Source organism: Vipera berus, assembly GCF_964194415.1.
Source record: "Vipera berus genome assembly, chromosome: Z".
NCBI lineage: Eukaryota > Metazoa > Chordata > Lepidosauria > Squamata > Viperidae > Vipera > Vipera berus.
In genome coordinates, this window is record NC_138205.1 from 37,255,656 (window position 1) to 37,276,610 (window position 20,955).

Genomic DNA, 20,955 nt, shown 5'->3' on the forward strand with positions numbered 1-20,955 from the left:
TGAATCCATAAAGATGATTAACCCTACGACTGCTGCATATACCTTCCCCGCCAACCTAAAATAACACAGCCATGACACAAGTTTACTATCTCAAAAAGAGCTAGGCTTCACCATTTTAAAAAGTCCTTTTTTATATTCCCTTCCTACCCAGTCTCTTATCATTTTCTGAATGTTTGACTTACTTGGGGAAGTGAGTGAGAATGAGAGTCCGTTTCTCTGGCACCAGCTTATCTTTCTCCACTCGGAATTTCTCAAGCAGCTGCCTGCGAGTAACCGTGAAAGTGGACTTGAGGAGATTGCGCCCAAAGACTTGGGTGGTCTCATAACGTGGAAGACTGTCACAGCTCTGGGGAACATGGCAGTAACACAACCACCTAGAAAAGTATGAGATGTGAGCAGTGAGAGAGAAAAGCAAGCAGGAATCTAAGGCATCAAGGATTGTGTTTAGGAAAGCCTTTAGCTGACTTGCACTTGATACAAAACAAAGGCTAGTTTGAGGTAAGAGAGCTGAGGGCAGAGATCCAGAAGAGTATAATATGACTGCATAACTGATAATATCTACTGGGGACTGTTGGGAGTATATTTAAACAGCAAGTAATCCTCAATTTACAACCACAATTGAGCCCAAAATTTCTGCTGCTAAGTGAGACAGTTGTTAAGTGAATTTTGCCCCCTTGTGTGTGTGTGTGTGTGTGTGTGTGTGTGTGTGTGTGTGTGTGTGTTGGACAAAAACTAGATCCGTAAAACAAATGATGGAAAGAAATATAACTTTATTCTCCCTTTGCTCTCCCCTCTGCCTTGTTCCCTAGGCTCACCGTGTGTAGTTGACTTTGTATGTTGCCACATCATCATTTTGGGAGCGTTGGCGGAACTGAGATGGCGTTTCTAGCTTCCAATAGTTTAGGCAAAGAAGAAACATTTTAGAAAGCTCAAACATGGTCTGTCGCTCCTTAGGGGGCAGATGGCTGAACTTGTATTGTACAAAGTTTAAGACACCCTGGGAGTAAAAAAGTCAGAAATAGCAGGTATTTTTAGCAGTAGGAAAAAATTATTATAGCTCATCAATCTGCATTTATCTTCTATTTTTATTGATTTATGTTTTTTAAGAGTCTGGGTTTTTCGTTCATGTCAACTGAGATTGAAAGGCTAGATGCTTTCTTCAGGATGCCTGTTTTTCTGCACAAGGCAACAGGAATCAGACTTGACTTTAACATTAGGATAACATCTTACATCTGCAAAAATACAGCATCTTACCTGCTCAATGTTTGGCTTCTCAAAGGGGGGGCTGCCAAGGGAGCCCTCGACGACTGGACGGCTCATCTGTAGAATGCATTTTCTTAAAAGCTTCAGAGAAAGAAAAGCAAATCCAATCTCAATATCACATATTACTTCCAGAGGTGTTTTATAATCTGATTCATTTGAAATGTCTAAGGCAGTGGCTTAGAAAGAACTGATCTGCCTACCAAACTCCAATTATCAGGTTAGTAGTTTAAAGCCAATCATTGCCTGCATCAAAGAAACAAGAAAAAGGGAGTAAAATTTTAAAAATTCAAGGAGGAGAGCCCAGGGGAAAATAAAAAAAAACTTAAGGAAATAGAAAGCTCATTCTAATATAGTTGTATGGGAAGGCCAAAAATTCCAGAAAAAAAATCCAGTGCCTTAATTTTCCTACAGAAAAAAATTACATTCCTCCTTACTGTCTGTATAGTAGAGTTCCTCGAGTTTCAAAAATGTGTTTAAGTATCAATAGTTTTTGATACCTTTTTTTTGCTTATGTAATATAAGGTGGATGATATTGCTATTAAATGGTAAAAAGTTCTAGATAATATAACATCCTTAAAACACACAGTAAGCATGCTTTCTTTTTTTCCTCAACTATTTCAGGTCAATTCTTGACATGTATAATAATAATAATAATAATAATAATAATAATAATAATAATAATAATAATAATAATAATAATAATAATAATAATAATAATAATAATATTATTATTATTCTGTCATCCAGATCATAGTTATCCTAAAAGTGTTTTTTTCACAAGGCAACTGGACTTTCTTGCTTTTCTTTGAAGACATTTGTTTGAAGATGTTTTGCTTCTTATCCAGGAAGCTTCTTTAGCTGAAGAAGCTTTTTGGATGAGAAGTGAAACATCTTCAAAGAAAAACAAGAAAGTCTTCACAAGTTGCCTTGTGAAAAAACACTTTTGGAAAAACTAGACCAAAAAATAAATCAAAATGAGTTGCCCACAATCAAGTCAGGTGAAAGGTAGGCATAGAAATTACGATTAAAAAAATAATCATCTGGCCCATATTCAAAGTACCTCCAGCACGCTAGATGAGCACATCACATTAGCAAGGCACTTCTTAATATTGATCTGCATAATAATGGCATAACAATGAAAAATGGCTGATTTAGGATAAGTTGACCTAAAATAGGCTTCTAACCCAAAGATGCACTCTAGAATCTTATCTCACCTTGAACAAGTAGAAATAAACTTGTTTGGTATCTGTGTCTTCCTCTTTATGCACAGACATGAAGAGGTTCTCCACATCTACCACCATCCCCAGAAGACGGTTGATCTCTTCCTCAGAGACGTTCTCCAGATGAGAGACGTGGTCAGCTAAAGGCAGGTAAGAAAATCAGATCAAGCTTTGAATTTCATGTCTTGTTGGAATACAAATGAGGTTCACTGTCCATTAATTTTTCTCTTTGTCTAGAGAAAGTGACAGAACTGATAGAAAACTGACAAAAAACAACAACAGATGATTGCCCTGGTGACCATGGTCAATCATAAAATGGCTACATAAATATTGCTCATGATATTACAGGTTATCTTTTTTTCTTCGTGGAAATGTCCATGCAATTTTATCTAAAGCAATAAACTGCAACTATCCACCATTGCTATTTTTAAGAATGCTTACTGGGATTTTATGTGAAGCACAAAGGTATTTTTGAAAATAAAAGACACTGGTGTTTAATAGCTTCCCAATTTCCCATTATAGTCAGGAGTCTTGTTCTCCTAACTCACGGGTTGGCAACCCACGGCTCCGGAGCCGCATGCGGCTTTTTGAGCCGTCTCCTGCGGCTCCCAGCCGCCCGGTGCGCGCACACCTCTTCGAACGGGCAGTGGTGCGCACGCACCTCTCCAAATGGAGAGTGGCACCGCTTGTTCCGAGAGGTGCGCACGCACCTTTCCAAAGGGCGGAGGTGCGCGCGCACCTCTCCAAGCCGCCGCCGTCCCGTCCGGAGACCTGTCGCGTTCGTCAAACATTGACAAACACGGCAGCTGTGCAAAGGGGATGGCGGCGGTTTGGAGAGTGTACGCGCACCTCTCCCAAGCCGCCGCCGTCCGGAGACCTGCTGACATTTGGGGAGGTTTGGGGAGGTGTGCGCGCACCTCCCCAAACCTCGGCAGGTCTCCGTACCTCCGCGCGAACGGGCAGCGGCCCCGCTTCTTGGGAAAGCTGCCGCGGCCCGTCTGCAAAGCTGCCGAAAGCGGCAGCTTTGCAGACGGGCCACGGCAGCTTTCGCAAGAAGCGGCGCCGCTACCCATTCCGAGAGGTGCGCGCGCACCTCTCTGAACGACCGTAGGTGCGCGTGCACCTCCCCAAACGTCGGCAGGTTTCCGTACCTCCGCGCGAACGGGCAGCGGCCCCGCTTCTTGGGAAAGCTGCCACGGCCCGTCTGCAAAGCTGCCGAAAGCAGGGCCGCTGCCCGTTTGCGCAGAGGTACGGAGACCTGCCGACGTTTGGGGAGGTTTGGGGAAATACGGTCGTTCGGAGAGGTGCGCACGCACCTCTCGGAATGGGTAGTGGCGCCGCTTCTTGCGAAAGCTGCCGCGGCCCGTCTGCAAAGCTGCCGCTTTCGGCAGCTTTGCAGACGGGCCGTCGCGCAACCGGGAACCGGTTCCATCACACATTAAAAAAAGGCAATCGCCGCGCGTCCGCGCATGCGCAAGAAAAACGTTTTCTGTGCATGCGCGTGCATGGACACATGCACGCGGCTCCCACTTTTTTTTATGTGTGATGGAACCGGTTCCCAGTGGCTCTTTTCCTTTTTCAGGTTGCCGACCCCTGTCCTAACTAATCAGAATTTTATGTCAAAATCAGTTCTTAGCTTATGATTCTGGCTTAGGCTAAATCACCTCCCTTTTTATCCAACTTGGAAGATTACTGAAAGGAGAAAAAAACTGAGAGCAAATATATATATATTGGCTCAACTGTTGATGAAGGTTGGTGTAAAAAGTATTTAAATTCTTAAAAAGCCAAACAAAACAAAACAAAATTAACATGACAAGACCATCTGATGTCATACACAAAGTCAAGGAGGCTCTAACCCTAAAAGAACAAAATGAGTGATCTAACTGCTTCTTCTCTAAAATAGGTATAAAAACAAAATCAGACATATACAGAATTCCACTGTCCCCAAAAGCCCCATGCTATTGCCTACTATGGATCCTCTTCCTCATTTTTTTACTCTTGTGTTTAGCCCTTAGTGACCACCAATTGATTTCCCACTGCTCCTAAAGGAGTATTTTTCAAGAAACAAGCAGTATGGGGGGGGGGGATTTTTTAAAAAAAACTGTAACTAGAAAGTCATAAAAAATGAAGGAAAACAAATTCCATAACACAATCTAATCAGTTCAAATTTATCATTACAAACTTTCCAAAATTACAGCCTAAAGTTTATGTAGCTGAAGAACAGTAAACTAATATTTTACTGCATAGGAAGATCTAATAGCCAACTAGAACTGCTGCCACCAGCATCAAGGGAGCTGACAAGAGAACATTGCTTGTGAAAGAAGCAATCCATTCAAAGACATCTTTGGAAGTTCCCATCAGGCCCAACCCTGAACGAAATATATGGGAGTAGCCAATGTCAAATTAAGATTTTGCAATCTGGAAAAAAGTTTCCTATTCACTTCCCTGCTAATAGCACTGTATTATGGTTCTAGCAGAGAATCTTTCATCTGGCCAGCGATGTTTGTAAACTTTCAGACGCCTGGATTTCAAACCCTAGATTTCTCTAGTCAGTATGCTGCACATCCATGCTAATGGTAGTAGACCCAATTTTGAAATCTCTCCTCCTGCTAACCGTATATTTCAGTCTCAGTGAGAGAAGATTGTAGTGGAGGTGGTAAGTAACTCTGTAGTCACCTAGTGTGTGTCCACAACTACGGCAGGGTTCACTGAGATTGGTGACTGTTTGTTGCAAATCCATGCGGGGAGCAGTGGGAGGATTTGGATTCTTCCAGCCATTGCACTTGCAAGAGTCATTAGCCTGCAGAGGTGGGAGAAAAAACAGAGACAGAATTTAAGCTAATAAACATATAAAGTAAAGACAAAGGTTAATATTTTCATTGTCCAAGCCACCCATGTCTTTGGGAGGTGCATTCTACGAATTAGGAGATTTGTGACAAAAAAGTGAGTGGGTTTTAATCAAATCAAATTTTATCTTTCTCACAGCCAGTGACCAACAAAAACTAATAATAATATTCGAGTCATTCTCATTTAGCAACCACAATTAGAACCAACAACTTAATCATTAAGTAAAGCTGTTGCTAAGTGAAACTATAAACATGCTTATGATCTTACTTCAACTTTCCTTTCCTTCAGACACCAGGAAATACCATAAATGTAAGTTTAGTTGAAAATTTACTTTTTCATTGCTGTCTTAACAATGAATGATGACTAAATGAGGTAGCCACTAAACAAGGACTGCCTCTATGAACAATCTATCTTCCCAACTATGCAACATAGCTAAAAATTAGAATGATTAACACAAAGCTATAAAATTAGTATTTTACTAAAATGTGTGTATGTGTGTGTGTGTGTAAAAATTAAAATTACTATTAAAATTGTAATACAGCACTGGTTCTCAACCTTTTTGAATCCATGGGACAAATAATATAGCCCTATTTCTATAGTACATTAGAAAATTATTGATTTTACATAGAACATGTGATACAAGGAAGGTTTGAGGAGAAATTATACAATTTTAAAAGTATCCGCATTGTATGAAATTATACAGAATATTGTTGTTGTTGTTAGTTGCGAAGTCATGTCCAACCCATCAGGACCCCATGGACCATGTTCCTCCAGGCCTTCCTGTCCTCTACCATCTTCTGGAGTCCCTCTAAGCTCACGCTTACTGCTTCAGTGACTCCATCCAGCCAGCTCATTCTCTGTCATCCCCTTCTTCTCTTGCCCTCAATCTTTCCCAGCGTTAGGCTGGGAATATACAGAATATACATAATACAATAAAAATATTTTAAAAAGTAATGTGACAAAAATCTTGTGGCACAATAGTAAGAAGCCCATGGTACACCTATGTGCAATGGCATCTTATTTAAGAACCACTATAGTATAGTATAAAACATGTGTGATACAAAACATCAATATATAAAAAACTATAGAATATTAGAATTAGTAACACAAAACTACAAAATTCCTGTACAAGTAATCCTCAACTTATGATCACTATTGAGCCGAAAACCTCTGTTGTCAAGTGAAACATTATGACCCATTTTATGACCTTTCCTGCCACAGTTGTTACGTGAAACACTGCATTAGTTAAGTTAATAACACAGGATGCAGTCCTAGAAAAAAATTGTCCCATATTCCCATTAGCTTCGCTTGGTGATGAAGCCTATAACAAGATCTCTGCAGAAAAATGTAAACTCTATACAAGTTCATACTGACGGAGGAACAGGCACTTCTGGCTCCTATCTTGGGGCTTTTTTAATAGCAAATGTTACTGAGGGTTACTTAGGACTGAAAAGCAACCAAATGTTCTTATAAATCTGTATTAAAATATGGCAGAAACAGGTATAAAATGGCCTACCCAACACGCACAATACTACAATATTATAAGCAACAAGTGATTGAAGTAAAGATGACTATCACTTACATTTACTTTTTCTCCTTCCTTTTCCAGGCTTAAACATTCAGAATTCTCAGCCAAGGACTTCCTTATCTGACACTGTCAGCATTTGAATTCCAGGCACAGTACCTAAACCAACTTGGCTACTTGATGAGATCAGTGAAGGCACCCAGTGTTGCTCTGAACACTTAAAGACTATGGTTCTAATCCATCATATGCACTTTGGGATGTTATTATAAGCATACAGGTTAATTGCCATTTAATAATTGACTCATTTAACAACTGTTTGCAGTTACACACAATGATGAAAAAATATTTTTATAACCAAACCTCACATTTATAACCTTTGCAAGTTTGTAAAGCAAAGGGAAATCCAAGTAAGACAATAAGCCCAGTTGTTTCATTTAGCAACCAATTTGCTCGACAGTCCCAATTATGCTTGCTAAACAAAGATTATCTGTACACTACACTATTAGCACAACAGTAAAAACATCCACATCTAGGGGCATACAACTGTATTGCAAGGGCTACTTTGCAGCAATAAATTGTCCCTGCACAAAGCATTTATGTCTCACTTCTGATAACACATCAACTGATTTCTATTTCATTTCCCACATATACTTTTGCTCTCATAATACTATCATTGATAAAATGGTTGACTGTGATATTTCTTGAGGTGGAAAAAATGCGTGCAATTTCATATCCTGTTAACATCCTATTTGACTCTGTAATGGTTCTTCCTACTGTATACATTCAGTCAACCTCTCTGTGTATTGTTATATGTACAATACAGATGCACAATGCTACTGTGCAAATCAGGAAAAGATGCAGCTTCTTTAAGATGCTGAGAGGTATGGGCAGCCATGCCCCCTCCAAGGCACCACACTCTCATCATGGCACAGCAAATATCTACAGAGAAATGTCAGATATAAATACTGCAAATTGCCTTATAATCTGTTGAAGTCAATAACCTGCAGATCAAGCCTTCTATACAAGCCATGCTATACTTTTATTTCCTCTTAAAGTATTTTATTAGCTTGCTAATTTTCTTCTCATTAAGGGAAAAACAGTCAAATCTAACCTTGATAGAAGTTTTTTCCTAACCAAACAAATGATTTTTAAAGCATTTTAAAAATGTACTTAATATATTTGGGGCAAATAAGGTAATAATATGGTCTAAAACTTAGGATATCAGGTTGCAAACCCCCTGGCAATTAATATCTTGTTAACTCTAAACTATATGAAGAAAATATTTTCTCTCTTTTAGACAAATAAATGTATTTTCATAAAGCAGATGTTTCCCAGGAAGCATTTGATAAATGTTATTAAAATCAATATGTTGATTTAAATTTTAAATTGATGAGGTAAAGCTAAGTAAAAGATTATATGCCTTCCATGCAAAAATTTGCATGTTTTTAATTCCTACCACAGCTGGTCAAGGGACGATCGTTAGAATAGGTGCAAAAGACCTGTCTAGATTTTGCAGAGCCACCTAGTGCCCATCACAGTAGCCGAACAGGCCAAAAGAACCACCAATTTGTACAGCAACTCCTTGTAATCCCAAAGCCGCCTACTGAGATGGGCCCAGAGCATAGCATAGTTCCATAAATAAAATCCTGAACCCATGAACTGGCAGACAATGCGTATGGTTTTTAAGTTCACAGCATCTTGTCCGAGAGAATATCCAACGATGGCTGGTCCACACACCCGAAGGAAGTCCCAAACTCTTTTGTCTCCTCCAGGCCCCCGTACCTTGCATGCTGAAAATACTCCCAGCTTTTCCAGCTTTTTTGCCCGCGGGAAGCTCCGCGCGTGCGCCTTGCGTTGGCTCGCGCGCTGCTGCTGACTTAATCCTGGACGGACCGGATCACTGGTGCTTCCTCCAGCTCCGCTTCCCCCTACTACCGGCGGTGTTGTAACTGCAGAGGAGGTAGCGGAGGAAGGAGCGTTAGTCTGCGGGATCCGGGTAGCTTGCGAGACCTCTGTCTCCGCCATGATGCCCAAGACCCTGCAAGACGGCGTGGGCGCGTGCCTACCACTGAGCATGTTCAGAAGTTGGGAGGGGGCCTTTGTCCATGGGTGTTGAGCGCTGTTGCGCATGCTCCGATATCAATTGCATGCTGGGAAATGTATTTCTGTAGATTGTTAATGGGAAAAGGCTGCTGTCTATTCGGAAACCTATTATATATATTTTTAAAAAAAGGCAAATGCGGTTTTTCTAGCCATGAATATAGATACAGCGAAGAGTGAAAAATATGTAAAAAAATTGATTTGTCATAATTCGCAAATTTTAGAAAATCTGTTGCAAATGAAGGTCTCATCCATTTGTAAAACGGAATGAATGCTAGCAAGGATAGACTTTTGCAGGATATAAACATTTAAAGTTTATAGTTTAAATTTCAACTATAGATATAACGCACTACCAGTAATTTTAATGTGCATTTCAGTTTTCCTTTAAATTAGCACTATTTGTACATTGTACCTCAGATTTCCAAACAGTAAAGCATCCGAGTTCTCAAACTTTGGGTCATGACCCTCAACCAATTTGGGAGGGATGTATGTGTGAAGTTGTAGGTTTTTGTTTTTTTTAATACAAACTGATCAAATTTTCCCTGGGAAAGTAAAGGCATAGGAAAGTAAAAGCAGAGCTATTTCTGAGAAATGACCACTTTGTAATATGTGGGTAATTTTCAACAAAGTCTTTGTTGAATGCTATGACAAAGCTAGATGATCAATCTATGGTGGAACTAATAAAATTAAATGTGTGTCAGAAAATACAGTGCAAGTTACCAATCTTTTATTTTTCTCTCCAATCTTAACCCTCATTGAATCTGTTATATTCATAAGGAAATGATTGCAAAAGTATTTAATCGTTTTAGGGAGTCATGGTAAACAAAGTTACAAAACCCCTGCAAAACTAAACGTTACATTTAGAAAGTTACCAGTATTTATGTAAGCTGATATCTGCAACAACGATTCAAGTATGATCAACACTGGATTTATAAAAATTTATTTTTTAACTTATACACAACTGAAGTTTTGTATTGAAGAGATTGATGTAGAGTCTTAAATACAAATATGCATAAGACAAAAATTGCCTTGGACACTAGCTCAGAAACAAAACCCCTTTTGCATTACCAATATTGGTAATGTTGTATATATGAAAATATTTATCATTGCTCCCCTCCCCAGTTTGAATACAGTCTACCAACCTGTTTTGCTGATACATCCAACATCTGGATAGGGTTATAATAGCATAATGTTACTCATAAAAATGATCATTTTATATATTTAACTGGCTGAATTAGTGCATTACATCTAGCATGTAAATAGTAGGTTAATGTAGATTTGGCATACCAAAAGCCCAATGCAACCCAGGAAGGATAAAGGACTAATTGGTATATGTTATTTAAAAGATACTGATTTGTTAAATGCTGGAAACTAGAATACAAAAGAGGAAAATCAAATTTATATTGTTCTTCAAAAACATTCATAATTACAAATTTGGTCAAAACAAAGCTTAAAGGCTATGGGTTTCTCTCAATCTATCATTACTACTACAGCTTTAATTCACAGTTGCCTGCAGGTTTCTGTAACATAGTCTTTTACAGTCATTTCTGAACCAAACTTTAAACAAAAAATGTTGTGCATAATAATTCTGCAACTCTTTCCTATTTTATGTGACCTCCCCTGGCTACAGTTTCTACTTTTCTTTAGGGCAGAACACTATCAGCTGAAGGAGCTTGGAATAACCAAGGAGCTTGAAATCACCAAGCAGATGTTATAGAAGACATATTTTGTCTTGGAAAAGGATGTCCTTCTTCCAGGGAGCTCTGAGCAAATACAAGAGTATAAATCCTGAAGATAAAAGCCAGAATGGAAGAGGGACCAAGGTTCTGAAAGCACACATTGTCCACATACAAAGATGTAGAAGAGTGCCATTGTTCATCTGTATTAAAAAGACTTCTTAAAAAAAAATCTATTGTTCAGAAGAGGAATGGCCTCTGCTGTATTCCCCTCCTCCATTCTATGTGGGGGGGAAAATCTCAGGAGGGGTGGGATAATATCCTGGCAGCTGGTCTTGTAAGTGCAATTGATTCAGACACATTCCTACTGGAGCTGCCAGACAAGAATCCTTAGTGGCTGCAACATTGCCCCTTGCTAGATTGGGTACTCTCCTGGAGGCTGACGTTTAGATTCTTGCCTGCTGTTCCTGTTGTACTCTGTGGTTCATTTCTGGGAAGTTTCTTTGCTGAGGGGAAAGAGGAAGGTATATTTAGGAGCTTGGTTCTTAAATTCATTCCACAGTAAAAATTAAAAGCACAAAAGAAATGGTTGTGGGGGGGGGAGAGAGAGATTTATTGAGATCACTAATTCTTTCCTGGCTAATCCTGCTCGATGTACCTGTTGTAATTCAATGGAAGATGAACAATCCCAAAATACACTTTAGGTAGATGTGCTCCTACGCCAATCAGTCTATCTCAGCCTCTGGACCTTCTTATTCCATAGTTCACAGTTTCCCTTTTACCTTGACTCTGTCACCTTTCTATTCATTTCTCTGTTCCCTGCCTTGTCTCTTATTTTCCTCTTGCAATTTTAGAGCCTATGCTCTTACCCAACACCAGAAAGGTCCTCTTTTGCTTAGGCCTGCAATTTATCACAAATTTATTTTGTTAAAATTCTACAGAATGTTTGGGAACTTAGATTACTATGCTTGAAAAAGTTTGCTTGGTGTAGCCCATGGCAGCAATTGGAGGAGATGACGTGGTGGCTCAGTGGGTTAGGATACTAAGCTTGTCGATCAGAAGGTTGGCAGTTTGGCGGGTCAAATCCCAAGTGCCGCGTAACAGAGTGAGCGCCTGTTACTCGTCCCAGCTTCTGCCAACCTAGCAGTTCGAAAGCACGTAAAAATGCAAGTAGAAAAATAGGGACCACTCCGGTGGGAAGGTAACAGCGTTCCGTGTGCCTTTGGCGTCTAGTCATGCTAGCCACATGACCACAGAGACATCCTCGGACAAGTGCTGGCTCTTCGGCTTTGAAACAAGAGATGAGCACCGGCCCCTAGAATTGGAAACGACTAGCACACATGTGCGGGGGAATCTTTACCTTTACCTTTACCCTCCTCAAGCTGCCTTTCTCCCCTTGACTAACCTATTGCCACAAAAGCCTCATTCACATTCATTGCTGTCTTCGCTGATGTTTCCATAAACAGCAAACTGTTGTCATCTGCATAGATCTGGGCTTCCTGTAAGCAATCATGTCAGCAATGTCAGAATTTTCAAAGTGATGCATTTAACCTTTGTAAGTTTGGTACACTTCTACAGCTAGACTATATCAATGCCAGTAAAAAAATATGGTGAAAAACTCTAGCCATACTCTACGCACTATAAGACAGACAAAATATAGAAATATTGATCTGGCATGTTAATGTGTTATGATATAATATTCTTGATTATTCCTGGAATTAGCTTGACCAAGATAATTACTGTATACATTAGATCAGGCATGTCAAACTCCCGGCCCGTGGGCCAGATGTGTCATACCAAAACTGCATGCAATGGGAAAAAGTTGCAATACATCGTGTGACGTCATGTGATGTTGAGTTTGACATGCCCGCATTAGACAAACAAGGGGTTCCATTTCATTTTTCAACAGTCTTTACAATGAATACAAGCCAAGATGGGCCAATGTCATTCTTTGCTTGATCTACAGTTCTCTGCTATTTTTCAATGGTGTGTCTTATTTCATTGGTTAGGATTAAGGAAATCAGGTTTAAACCCACTTCAGCTGAAAACCTGGAAGAGGGGTGCCATTGTAAGCTTATAATCTTTCCAAATTGAAGGGGGGAGGAGAAGAAAATGATCAGTTATACTCAAGTGATTCCAGAGACAACAAAGGGGGTTCAAGCTATAAGATGTTCATGCCTAGTTTAATAAATTTGTGATTACATACAGGTTTGCACCAACTGAGGAATAAAATATATGAAACAAGTAAAGGATATACAGTTGCAAGAAAATATGTGAACCCTTTGGGATTACGTGGAGTTTTGCATGAATTGGCCATTAAATGCGCTCTAAACGTCATGTAAGTCACAACAATAGAAAAACACAGTCTGCTTAAAATAATACAAACAGCTGTTGTCATGTTTTAATTGAACATAAAATGTAAACATTCACAGTGCAGGGTGGAAAAAGTATGTGAACCCCTAGCCTAATGACTTCTCCAAGAGCTAATTGGAGCCAGGAGTGAGCCAACCTTGACTCCAATCAGTGTGATGATATTGGATGTGTTGCTGACAGCTGTCCTGCCCTTTAAAAACACACACCTGTTTTGGGTTTACTGGTCTCAAGAAGCACTGTCTGATGTGAACCATGCCTCACAGAAAAGAGCTCTCAGAAGACCTACGATCAAGAATTGTTGACTTGCATGAAGCTGGAAAGGGTTACAAAAGTATCTCCAAAAGCCTTGATGTTCATGTGTCCACGGTAAGACAGACTGTCTACAAATGGAGAAAGTTTAGCACTGTTGCTAATCTCCCTAGGCATGGTCGTCCTGTAAAAATGACTGCAAGAGCACAGCGCATAATGCTTAATGAGGTAAAGAAGAATCCTAGAGTGTCAGCTAAAGACCTACAGAAATCTCTGGCACATGCTAACATTTTTGTTGACATATCTACAATAAGGAAAACATTAAACAAGAATGGAGTACATGGGAGGACACCACGGAGGAAGCCATTGCTGTCCAAAAAAAATATTGCAGCACGTTTGAAGTTTGCAAAAGAGCACCTGGATGTTCCACAGCACTACTGGCAAAATATACTGTGGACAGATGAAACCAAAATTGAATTGTTTGGGAAAAACACACAACACTATGTGTGGAGAAAAAAAGGCACAGCACACCAACATCAAAACCTCATCCCCACTGTAAAACATGGCGGAGGGAGCATCATGGTTTGGGGCTGCTTTGCTGCCTCAGGGCCTGGACGGATTGTTGTCATTGATGGGAAAATGAATTCCAGAGTTTATCAGGACATTTTGCAGGAAAACGTATGACCATCTGTCCGCCAACTGAAGCTCCGCAGAGGATGGGTGATGCAACAGGACAATGACCCAAAGCATACAAGTAATTCAACAAAACAATGGCTTCAACAGAACGGAATACGCCTTCTGGAGTGGCCCAGTCAGAGTCCTGACCTCAACCTGATTGAAATGCTGTGGCATGACCTTAAGAGAGCGATTCACACCAGACATCCCAAGAATATTGCTACACTGAAACAGTTTTGTGAAGAGGAGTGGTCCAAAATTACTCCAGATCGTTGTGCAGGTCTGATCTGCAACTACAGGAAACGTTTGGTTGAGGTTATTGCTGCCAAAGGAGGGTCAACCAGTTATTAAGTTCAAAGGTTCACATACTTTTTCCACCCTGCACTGTGAATGTTTCCATCTTATGTTCAATTAAAACATGACAACAGCTAATGTTTGTGTAGTATTATTTTAAGCAGTGTTTTTCTATCGTTGTGACTTACATGACGTTTAGAGCGTGTTTTATGGCCAATTCATGCAAAACTCCACGTAATCCCAAAGGGTTCACATACTTTTTCTTGCAACTGTATTGCTAAATCTAGCAGTTTTACACATGTTAGCTGCAGTAGTCCAAAGTACAAGTAGGTTAGTATTACCCTGGGATTGTAAATATGTAAATATGACAACAAATAAACTGTAAAAAAGACCACTTCTTTCAGATTAGTGGATTAGCACTTTTCATAATGTTATCTTTTTTGGTATTTTGAAATGCTTTGTTGATTGCACAAAACACATTTAAGAATCATGGTTAAAAACAGCACATCAAATTTTATCAATAAACCTGTTTAGGGAAGAGTAGCAAATTCATAGCAGAAATGAAATATGACTAAGGGCTTTCCTGATTCATAGCTTAGATCATTTTACACTTAAAACATTTTGTTGAGGGATTATCCTGATAAGGTACCTCTTATAGTCCTTATGCAAAGAGTGAAATTTGAAAAGGATACAGTTGGGTTTGGACAGAAGCAGAACCACCTTATGATTCTTAAGGTATTTATTGTTCATGTAGAAAAAGCATCCAAAAACACTACTGAAGGAAAAACTATTTCCCAGTAGAAAAAAACCTCACCTACCTGGAAGTCAACAGCTCGTTTGCTGGCCAGGTCAGCCTTGTTCCCTGCCAGGGCAATGACAATGCTAGCACTAGCTTGCCTTTGCAGTTCCTTCACCCAATTCTTGGCACGCACAAAGGTATCCTATGAAGAGCAAGCACAGCTCCATAATTCTCACCTCCTGGAATTCTAACATATATATGTCTCCTGCTCTGAGGTAGGTGATACCTGACACAATGTATTTTCCAGTGGTGGGGCTCCTCCACACTTGAATCTGGGGACAGATTTAAGCAGTATACCAGGTATGAGAAAGTAAACTAGGCCTCGCGGAATGGATTTCTTCCCTCCAGCAAAAGTTGCTGTGGTAAGAGAAACTACGAACTGCAGGTCAGCATCTGAAGGGCTGCGGATTTCCCATACCAGTAGTGATCCTTGATTCTTAGTTCATGTGTATTAATATAAACACTGAATTCTGGTTTATCCTTCTAGTCACAAGACAGGAGACAGGGTATGTGTAAAGAAGTAAGTACATGTGGATGATTTCAGTGCTTGGGATTTTGTTTATGAAAAATATCAAATTATAGATTTTAACTTCAAATATGTAGCAAAGCTTAGATGTTCTGAGACTTCCACAGAAGAGAAGGAAGCCGAGAATACCAAAAATCCAACAGCTCAACAATGACCTATGTATATTTTCCAATATGGAATGCTTAAAACTTTGAAAATTAAAAATGGCCAAACTCATGTGAAAACACTGATATCTTTTCAGATATGGCGTTTTTTGTGAAATTTGGGCTATTTTCATTTTTAACAGAAATTCTGTACATCAACAGATAACCATTCAATAGAATTATAGACATTAAGACATCTGTGGCTATTTTATTTAAATTAATAAATTCAATTTTATTTAAATTAGTTACAGCAGTTTTAATTGAGGCTTAGTTCTTATTGAGGTCAGTAATGTCAATGCTACATCATTTCATGCTGCAGTTTAAAGCTTTAGCCTGTCTTCTCCTTCACTTTATCTTTAAATATTGCATAGAGAGAATCTTTCTGTAGAATAAGCTGACTGAAATTTATACTGCTCTGAAATGTAACACTGTGCAAACTAGGCCCAATATTACAGTGAAATGGCAAGAAATTCAAACTATTCTGCATCAGCGGTTCCCTCCTAAAATGCCATTCATTCAGTGGATACATTTATATATGCCTGGGATATCATATCCTCAAGAGGAATGAAGCTACTGTTGTCCATGTGGGATAATTCTGGACCCAGTCTATAAAAGCCTTACCATATTAGTGATGTCATAAACAACTATGGCAGCTTGTGCCCCTCGATAATACATGGGGGCCAGGCTGTGGTAGCGCTCCTGTCCAGCTGTATCCCAGATTTCAAACTTGACTGTGGTATCATCTAAGCAAATGGTCTGCGTGAGAAAAGCAGCTGGAATACAGAAGGATTAAAGCATAGTCAGAACAGAAATTGAGGTTGGGTTCCATTCAGGGGTGGCTATATTTTACATAGAAGCAAGAGCTTTTTTCACCTGTAAAGCATCCAATTCTCTACTAGAGTTTGTATTCACCCAATAATTATCCACCCACTGCATACTTGAAGATTTCTTCCCAGTGACGTAGGTGGAAGACATTTTCTCTCACTGACATAGTTGAAACATAACTGTGCTAATGGAGAACAGTGGGTTTAACATTTTGAATTTTCAATATTTCTGCCTAAATATGACCTAAAATATACTTGCCTCTCCACAGAAATCCTAAAACTAAATAAAGAAAACCGAGTTAAACAAATGAGTCAAAAACCATCATGCAGTATTTGCTTATTGAGAAAAATGATCCAAAGTACATTGAACCCAGTGTAAAGTTAAAATATATTAACTTACAACAAACCACAATAACAAATTGTGATTAGAGAGAAGTGGCCCAATTGTAAAATATTTTGGGACTTCACTGTTGAAGATTATAATATTAGCTAGGTGGGGGAGCAGGTTGGTGTGGGGGAACTTTTCCTGCAGACAAGAGGTTTGGATTGAGTATCAGTTCATACATGAGTTTTGATTGTGTAGCTGGCTTACATCAATGATGTAAAAGACCACATGAAGTCCATCATATATAGATACTTTCTAAATAAAACTGACAAATTAAACATATCAACTTGACAATGGAAGGTGTTCTGGTGGCTACTTCCAAAGCTTTAAACTCTTTTCATAAGGCAAACAGATCCATAATATAAGTATTTATCTGAAAAGTTGGAACATTTATTTGGCAGTCCAGAATTACCAAACCAATGTGAAGTGATTAACTAAGTATTGTATGAGGTGCTTGCTAAGTGCTTTATTACTCCTGATTTTTTTTCTCATTTATCTCTCTCATTCAAATCATGGAGAAGACAACAAACTAACTTAGCATGTTAGTGTGACTGAAGTTAAATTAATCACATCTTCCTTGCAGCATCAGGCAAGCGGGATTTACAAACGTAATGTTTGAGGCACAAATTTTAGATCAATTCCATCATCTCAGTATGTATAGAATGCAGATTCCTAGCCATATGAAAATAGGTTCTTAGCTAATCATTACTCTCTTCAGATTCTTCACTTCTACATAGTCAAAAAGACCTTACTGAAAGGCCGGATAAGCTTGCTCTGTTAAACTTGTGTACAGAATTGTTAAGGTATACAATGTGCCTGGCACTTGTCACAGGAACATTTTAAAAAAGAACAGAAATGATGTAGCTATTGGCCTCAAGCCAGATATGATATTTTAACAAAGCAAGGTTTCTGCATGGCCATGTACTTGTAATGTTTTTTTTGTTTTTATTGGAATCACAGCTAAAAAAATCACACCTAACATGTTAACTTATATTTGTTTTTATTTTATTATATTGTACCAGTATTTGTTGTAAACCATCCAGAATTTCTTCAATTACACCAGAGGTAAATGCAATAAATAAATAATCCTAATCTCAGCATTTCCTGGAGATAACTCTCTCCTCCTCCAATTTGCTCCATTCACAAAATATATTAATAAGGAAACTCTTCTGAAAAATCATTTGGACCCAGGCTTTCAATCTTATCAACATTTCATACTAAGTATCATAAGAAAATTTATCTAACATCTGTCCACTATTATGTAGTCACAATGCATTGCTGTAGGCATAGTCCACTGAATAATAACTCACCAACTAGATTTGTCTCCCAACTTCCAGAATTCCCAGCAATCACGACTTTCTGTTAGAGAATTCTGGGAGTTGTAGTCCAATACATATAGAGGATGCTAGATGATTTAAAGACAGATGGAAGGTATCAGCAGGAATTAACAATGGCATCCATCCCCAAGAATCATCTATACAGGTTAGTTTAGAAAGAATTCCTTAACGACAAATACTTGTTAACTACCATACTACATGTTCAAATTTTCTGAACTGCTTTATCCATGATTGTGACACTTACCTCCAATTGTGCTCTCCTGATACTCATGAAACTGTCCTTTTACAAAGCGCAAGACAAGGCTTGATTTCCCAACAGCTGACTCTCCCAGGAGCACCAATTTGAACTGACAGATCTTATTGCCTAAAGTTGGCCCATTAGGACGTCGAGCTGCCATGGTCTACAACAATGGCACAAGTTCCAGTAGAAAAATGGGACTGTCAGCAAACTATGCTGCAACTGAAAGAAAAATATTTCAGCCAGAGGAAGAGACAGGTTTCTTTTTTTACAGCACCTGAAGTATTCAATTCAAACAGCCAGTTTGAATCATCATCTGTTTAAAAATCCTTGAGCAAATACGTTGCTTATTAAAATACTGTAGTTCTTCACTTCAGAAGAGACTTGTAGCAACAAACAGAAAATGAAAAGGATTTTGCAAGTTAGAGAAGTACTAACATTAAATGACTGTTAAATAGTTTGCCATTTTAGTACACCTTCAGCATCACACAAATACTAATTTGGGGTTATAGCCAAGTTAAATGAACTACAAATCAAGAAGCTTCTTATTTTTACCATAAGGTCAGGAATTGGCCATAATCAAGCTAATTCCTTAACCCCTTTCAGCTATCTGAAGCAGCTTCACAGGGCTAATACTGATGCAGAATTGAAGTAAGGTTTGGAAAAAATTGTGTTACAAGGTTTGACCAATATGACAATATGATATTGAACTGGGTATTAGATTAAAAGTTTAGCATTTTACAGTTTATAGCATTTTTCAGTATAATAGTTCAGAACTGAAATAGAAATGGTCAATGCAATTAGCACAAATAAAGAAACCTGAGTATCAGGAAAAATGGAAGTTCAGCTGTTAAAAATCAAGTTTTCAGCAAGAATCATTAAGCTTTAAGATACAGTAGAATTAAATGACTCTAATAAGTTAATTATGTATGAAAATAACTGCATAAACACTTAATGAATAAATGTTACCTGAGGGAAAATATATACGGTAAGTTTTATAACACAGGGGTCTTGAAATAACCAACTTTAATACGTTTAAAGAATAGGTTGCAGATTTAACATAATGGAACAGTATATAACTAATAAAATGAAGTTATTTTATTTTGCTCATATACTAAGGTCCTTTCTTGCAGGAGCTTTTCCAACCTCATATCCCTAGCTATTGAATTACAGTCCCCATCATCCATGACCATTTTGGCCAAACTACATTTTGAGGAGTTCTGGTTGAGGAAAGCCATTTTGTAGGAACTCTATTAGATACTATCAGAGGCAAGGCTAGGATTTTTCACACTATTCTAAGCCTTCTTATGAACTTCTGGCATAACTCAAATACATACATACATACATACATTTCAACCTCCTTAAGATGGAGTACACATACAGACCAAGATCAAAATGACATACCGTAAGAGCTAGAGAATGCTATACAAAATTGCCACCTTTATTATGTGGCATAAAAACTATCAAAATGATTCCATACATGAATACTGTACCTAAATTACAGATGCTGACATCAAATATAAATGAGTCCTGTTAAAAGGGAAAAAGGAAGGAAGCACTCCCAGTAAGAAATGTCACACCCACCATAATCAGCACCATCCCTTGTTATCACCATAGCTTTATTTAAATATCAGAGATTATATTGTTTAGTTCTCAGGTCAAGGACTCGTTCCAGTTCGTAATATTCCTCAAAGCAAAGCACCAGGACCTTGTCAACAAGTCCTAAACCCAGCGCAGCCTTTTGTAGCCAAAGCAGACGCCACTCTAGTTCCAACAGTGTGATCTAATCGCCTCCAGAAAGCCAAGAATTTCTCACGTCCTCGTCTACCAACAACAGATAGTGAGGGATATACTGCCTCAGATCATGGAAGTTTCATTTGGCTTGCCAGGCTAAGAAACCCCATTTCCAAGCTACTCTTGTGTGTGACGGAGGGGAAATTAAAGGGCTCCCTCAAGAATTTTAAAACTGAAAGTTTTAGGGATTGATTTCCGTCTTTCCCGAGCAAAACCGTACGCTTACCTGCTCCCGCCTGCGGGACCGCCGCGGAAAACAGTCCACCCACCGCCTTCCAGAATCCCGTTTTCCCCAATTCCAAATCTCAAACGCCACCACTTCCGCCCTCGGCTTCTTTTCAGCTTCTTCCGCTTCCTCAGAAGCTGCCTATTTCTACTTCCTCTCCCTGACAGGCCGTCTCACTGGCAAATCACGAAAAAGCATTCGAAGCCCTGCCTTTTCATTCCGAGCAGGTGATGTCATTTGAGAGGGAGAGAAAAACGACCGCAAAGCGGGTTCGGCCATGAGTAATGGGCATTAAGGAGCGGGGCGTTATCGCCGATTAGAAACGTATGCCTGTGGCGGAAGCGCAGGAAACCTCCAGAAACGGCGTTATACAACTCCTATTACATTCGACTTTAATGGCTGGAGATCATAGGAGTCGTACTATATCCAAAAATAGTGCTACAGAAAAGAGCGCCTGGTTG

At 39.1% G+C, this 20,955-nt stretch overlaps 2 protein-coding genes across 3 annotated transcripts in view; both read right to left on the bottom strand.

Moving 5' to 3' along the window:
* KAT2A (lysine acetyltransferase 2A) overlaps nucleotides 1-8,931 on the bottom strand; it is a gene marked incomplete at its 5' end in the record, with an annotated part of 34,588 nt that extends 25,657 nt beyond the window's left edge. Inside the window, 6 exons of the mRNA XM_081346524.1 lie at nucleotides 183-374; nucleotides 816-997; nucleotides 1,255-1,344; nucleotides 2,478-2,623; nucleotides 5,160-5,283; nucleotides 8,638-8,931. Coding sequence (XP_081202650.1) covers nucleotides 183-374; nucleotides 816-997; nucleotides 1,255-1,344; nucleotides 2,478-2,623; nucleotides 5,160-5,283; nucleotides 8,638-8,931 — 1,028 coding nt within the window. The remainder of the gene's footprint in view (nucleotides 1-182; nucleotides 375-815; nucleotides 998-1,254; nucleotides 1,345-2,477; nucleotides 2,624-5,159; nucleotides 5,284-8,637) is intronic.
* Nucleotides 8,932-9,848: 917 nt separating this feature from the next.
* Nucleotides 9,849-20,601, bottom strand: RAB5C (RAB5C, member RAS oncogene family). 2 transcript variants are annotated; one of them, XM_081344620.1, is made up of 6 exons: nucleotides 20,495-20,601; nucleotides 18,481-18,696; nucleotides 16,312-16,463; nucleotides 15,041-15,163; nucleotides 12,037-12,130; nucleotides 9,849-11,137 (listed from the first exon to the last, which is right to left on the bottom strand). In XM_081344620.1, exons 2-6 carry the CDS (start codon nucleotides 18,632-18,634, stop codon nucleotides 11,022-11,024), a joined length of 639 nt encoding a protein of 212 aa, XP_081200746.1. In that variant the 5' UTR covers nucleotides 18,635-18,696; nucleotides 20,495-20,601; the 3' UTR covers nucleotides 9,849-11,021. The 2 variants fall into 2 exon arrangements, with proteins under 2 accessions (XP_081200746.1, XP_081200747.1); XM_081344621.1 differs by lacking the exon at nucleotides 15,041-15,163.
* Between the last annotated feature and the right edge of the window lie 354 nt (nucleotides 20,602-20,955).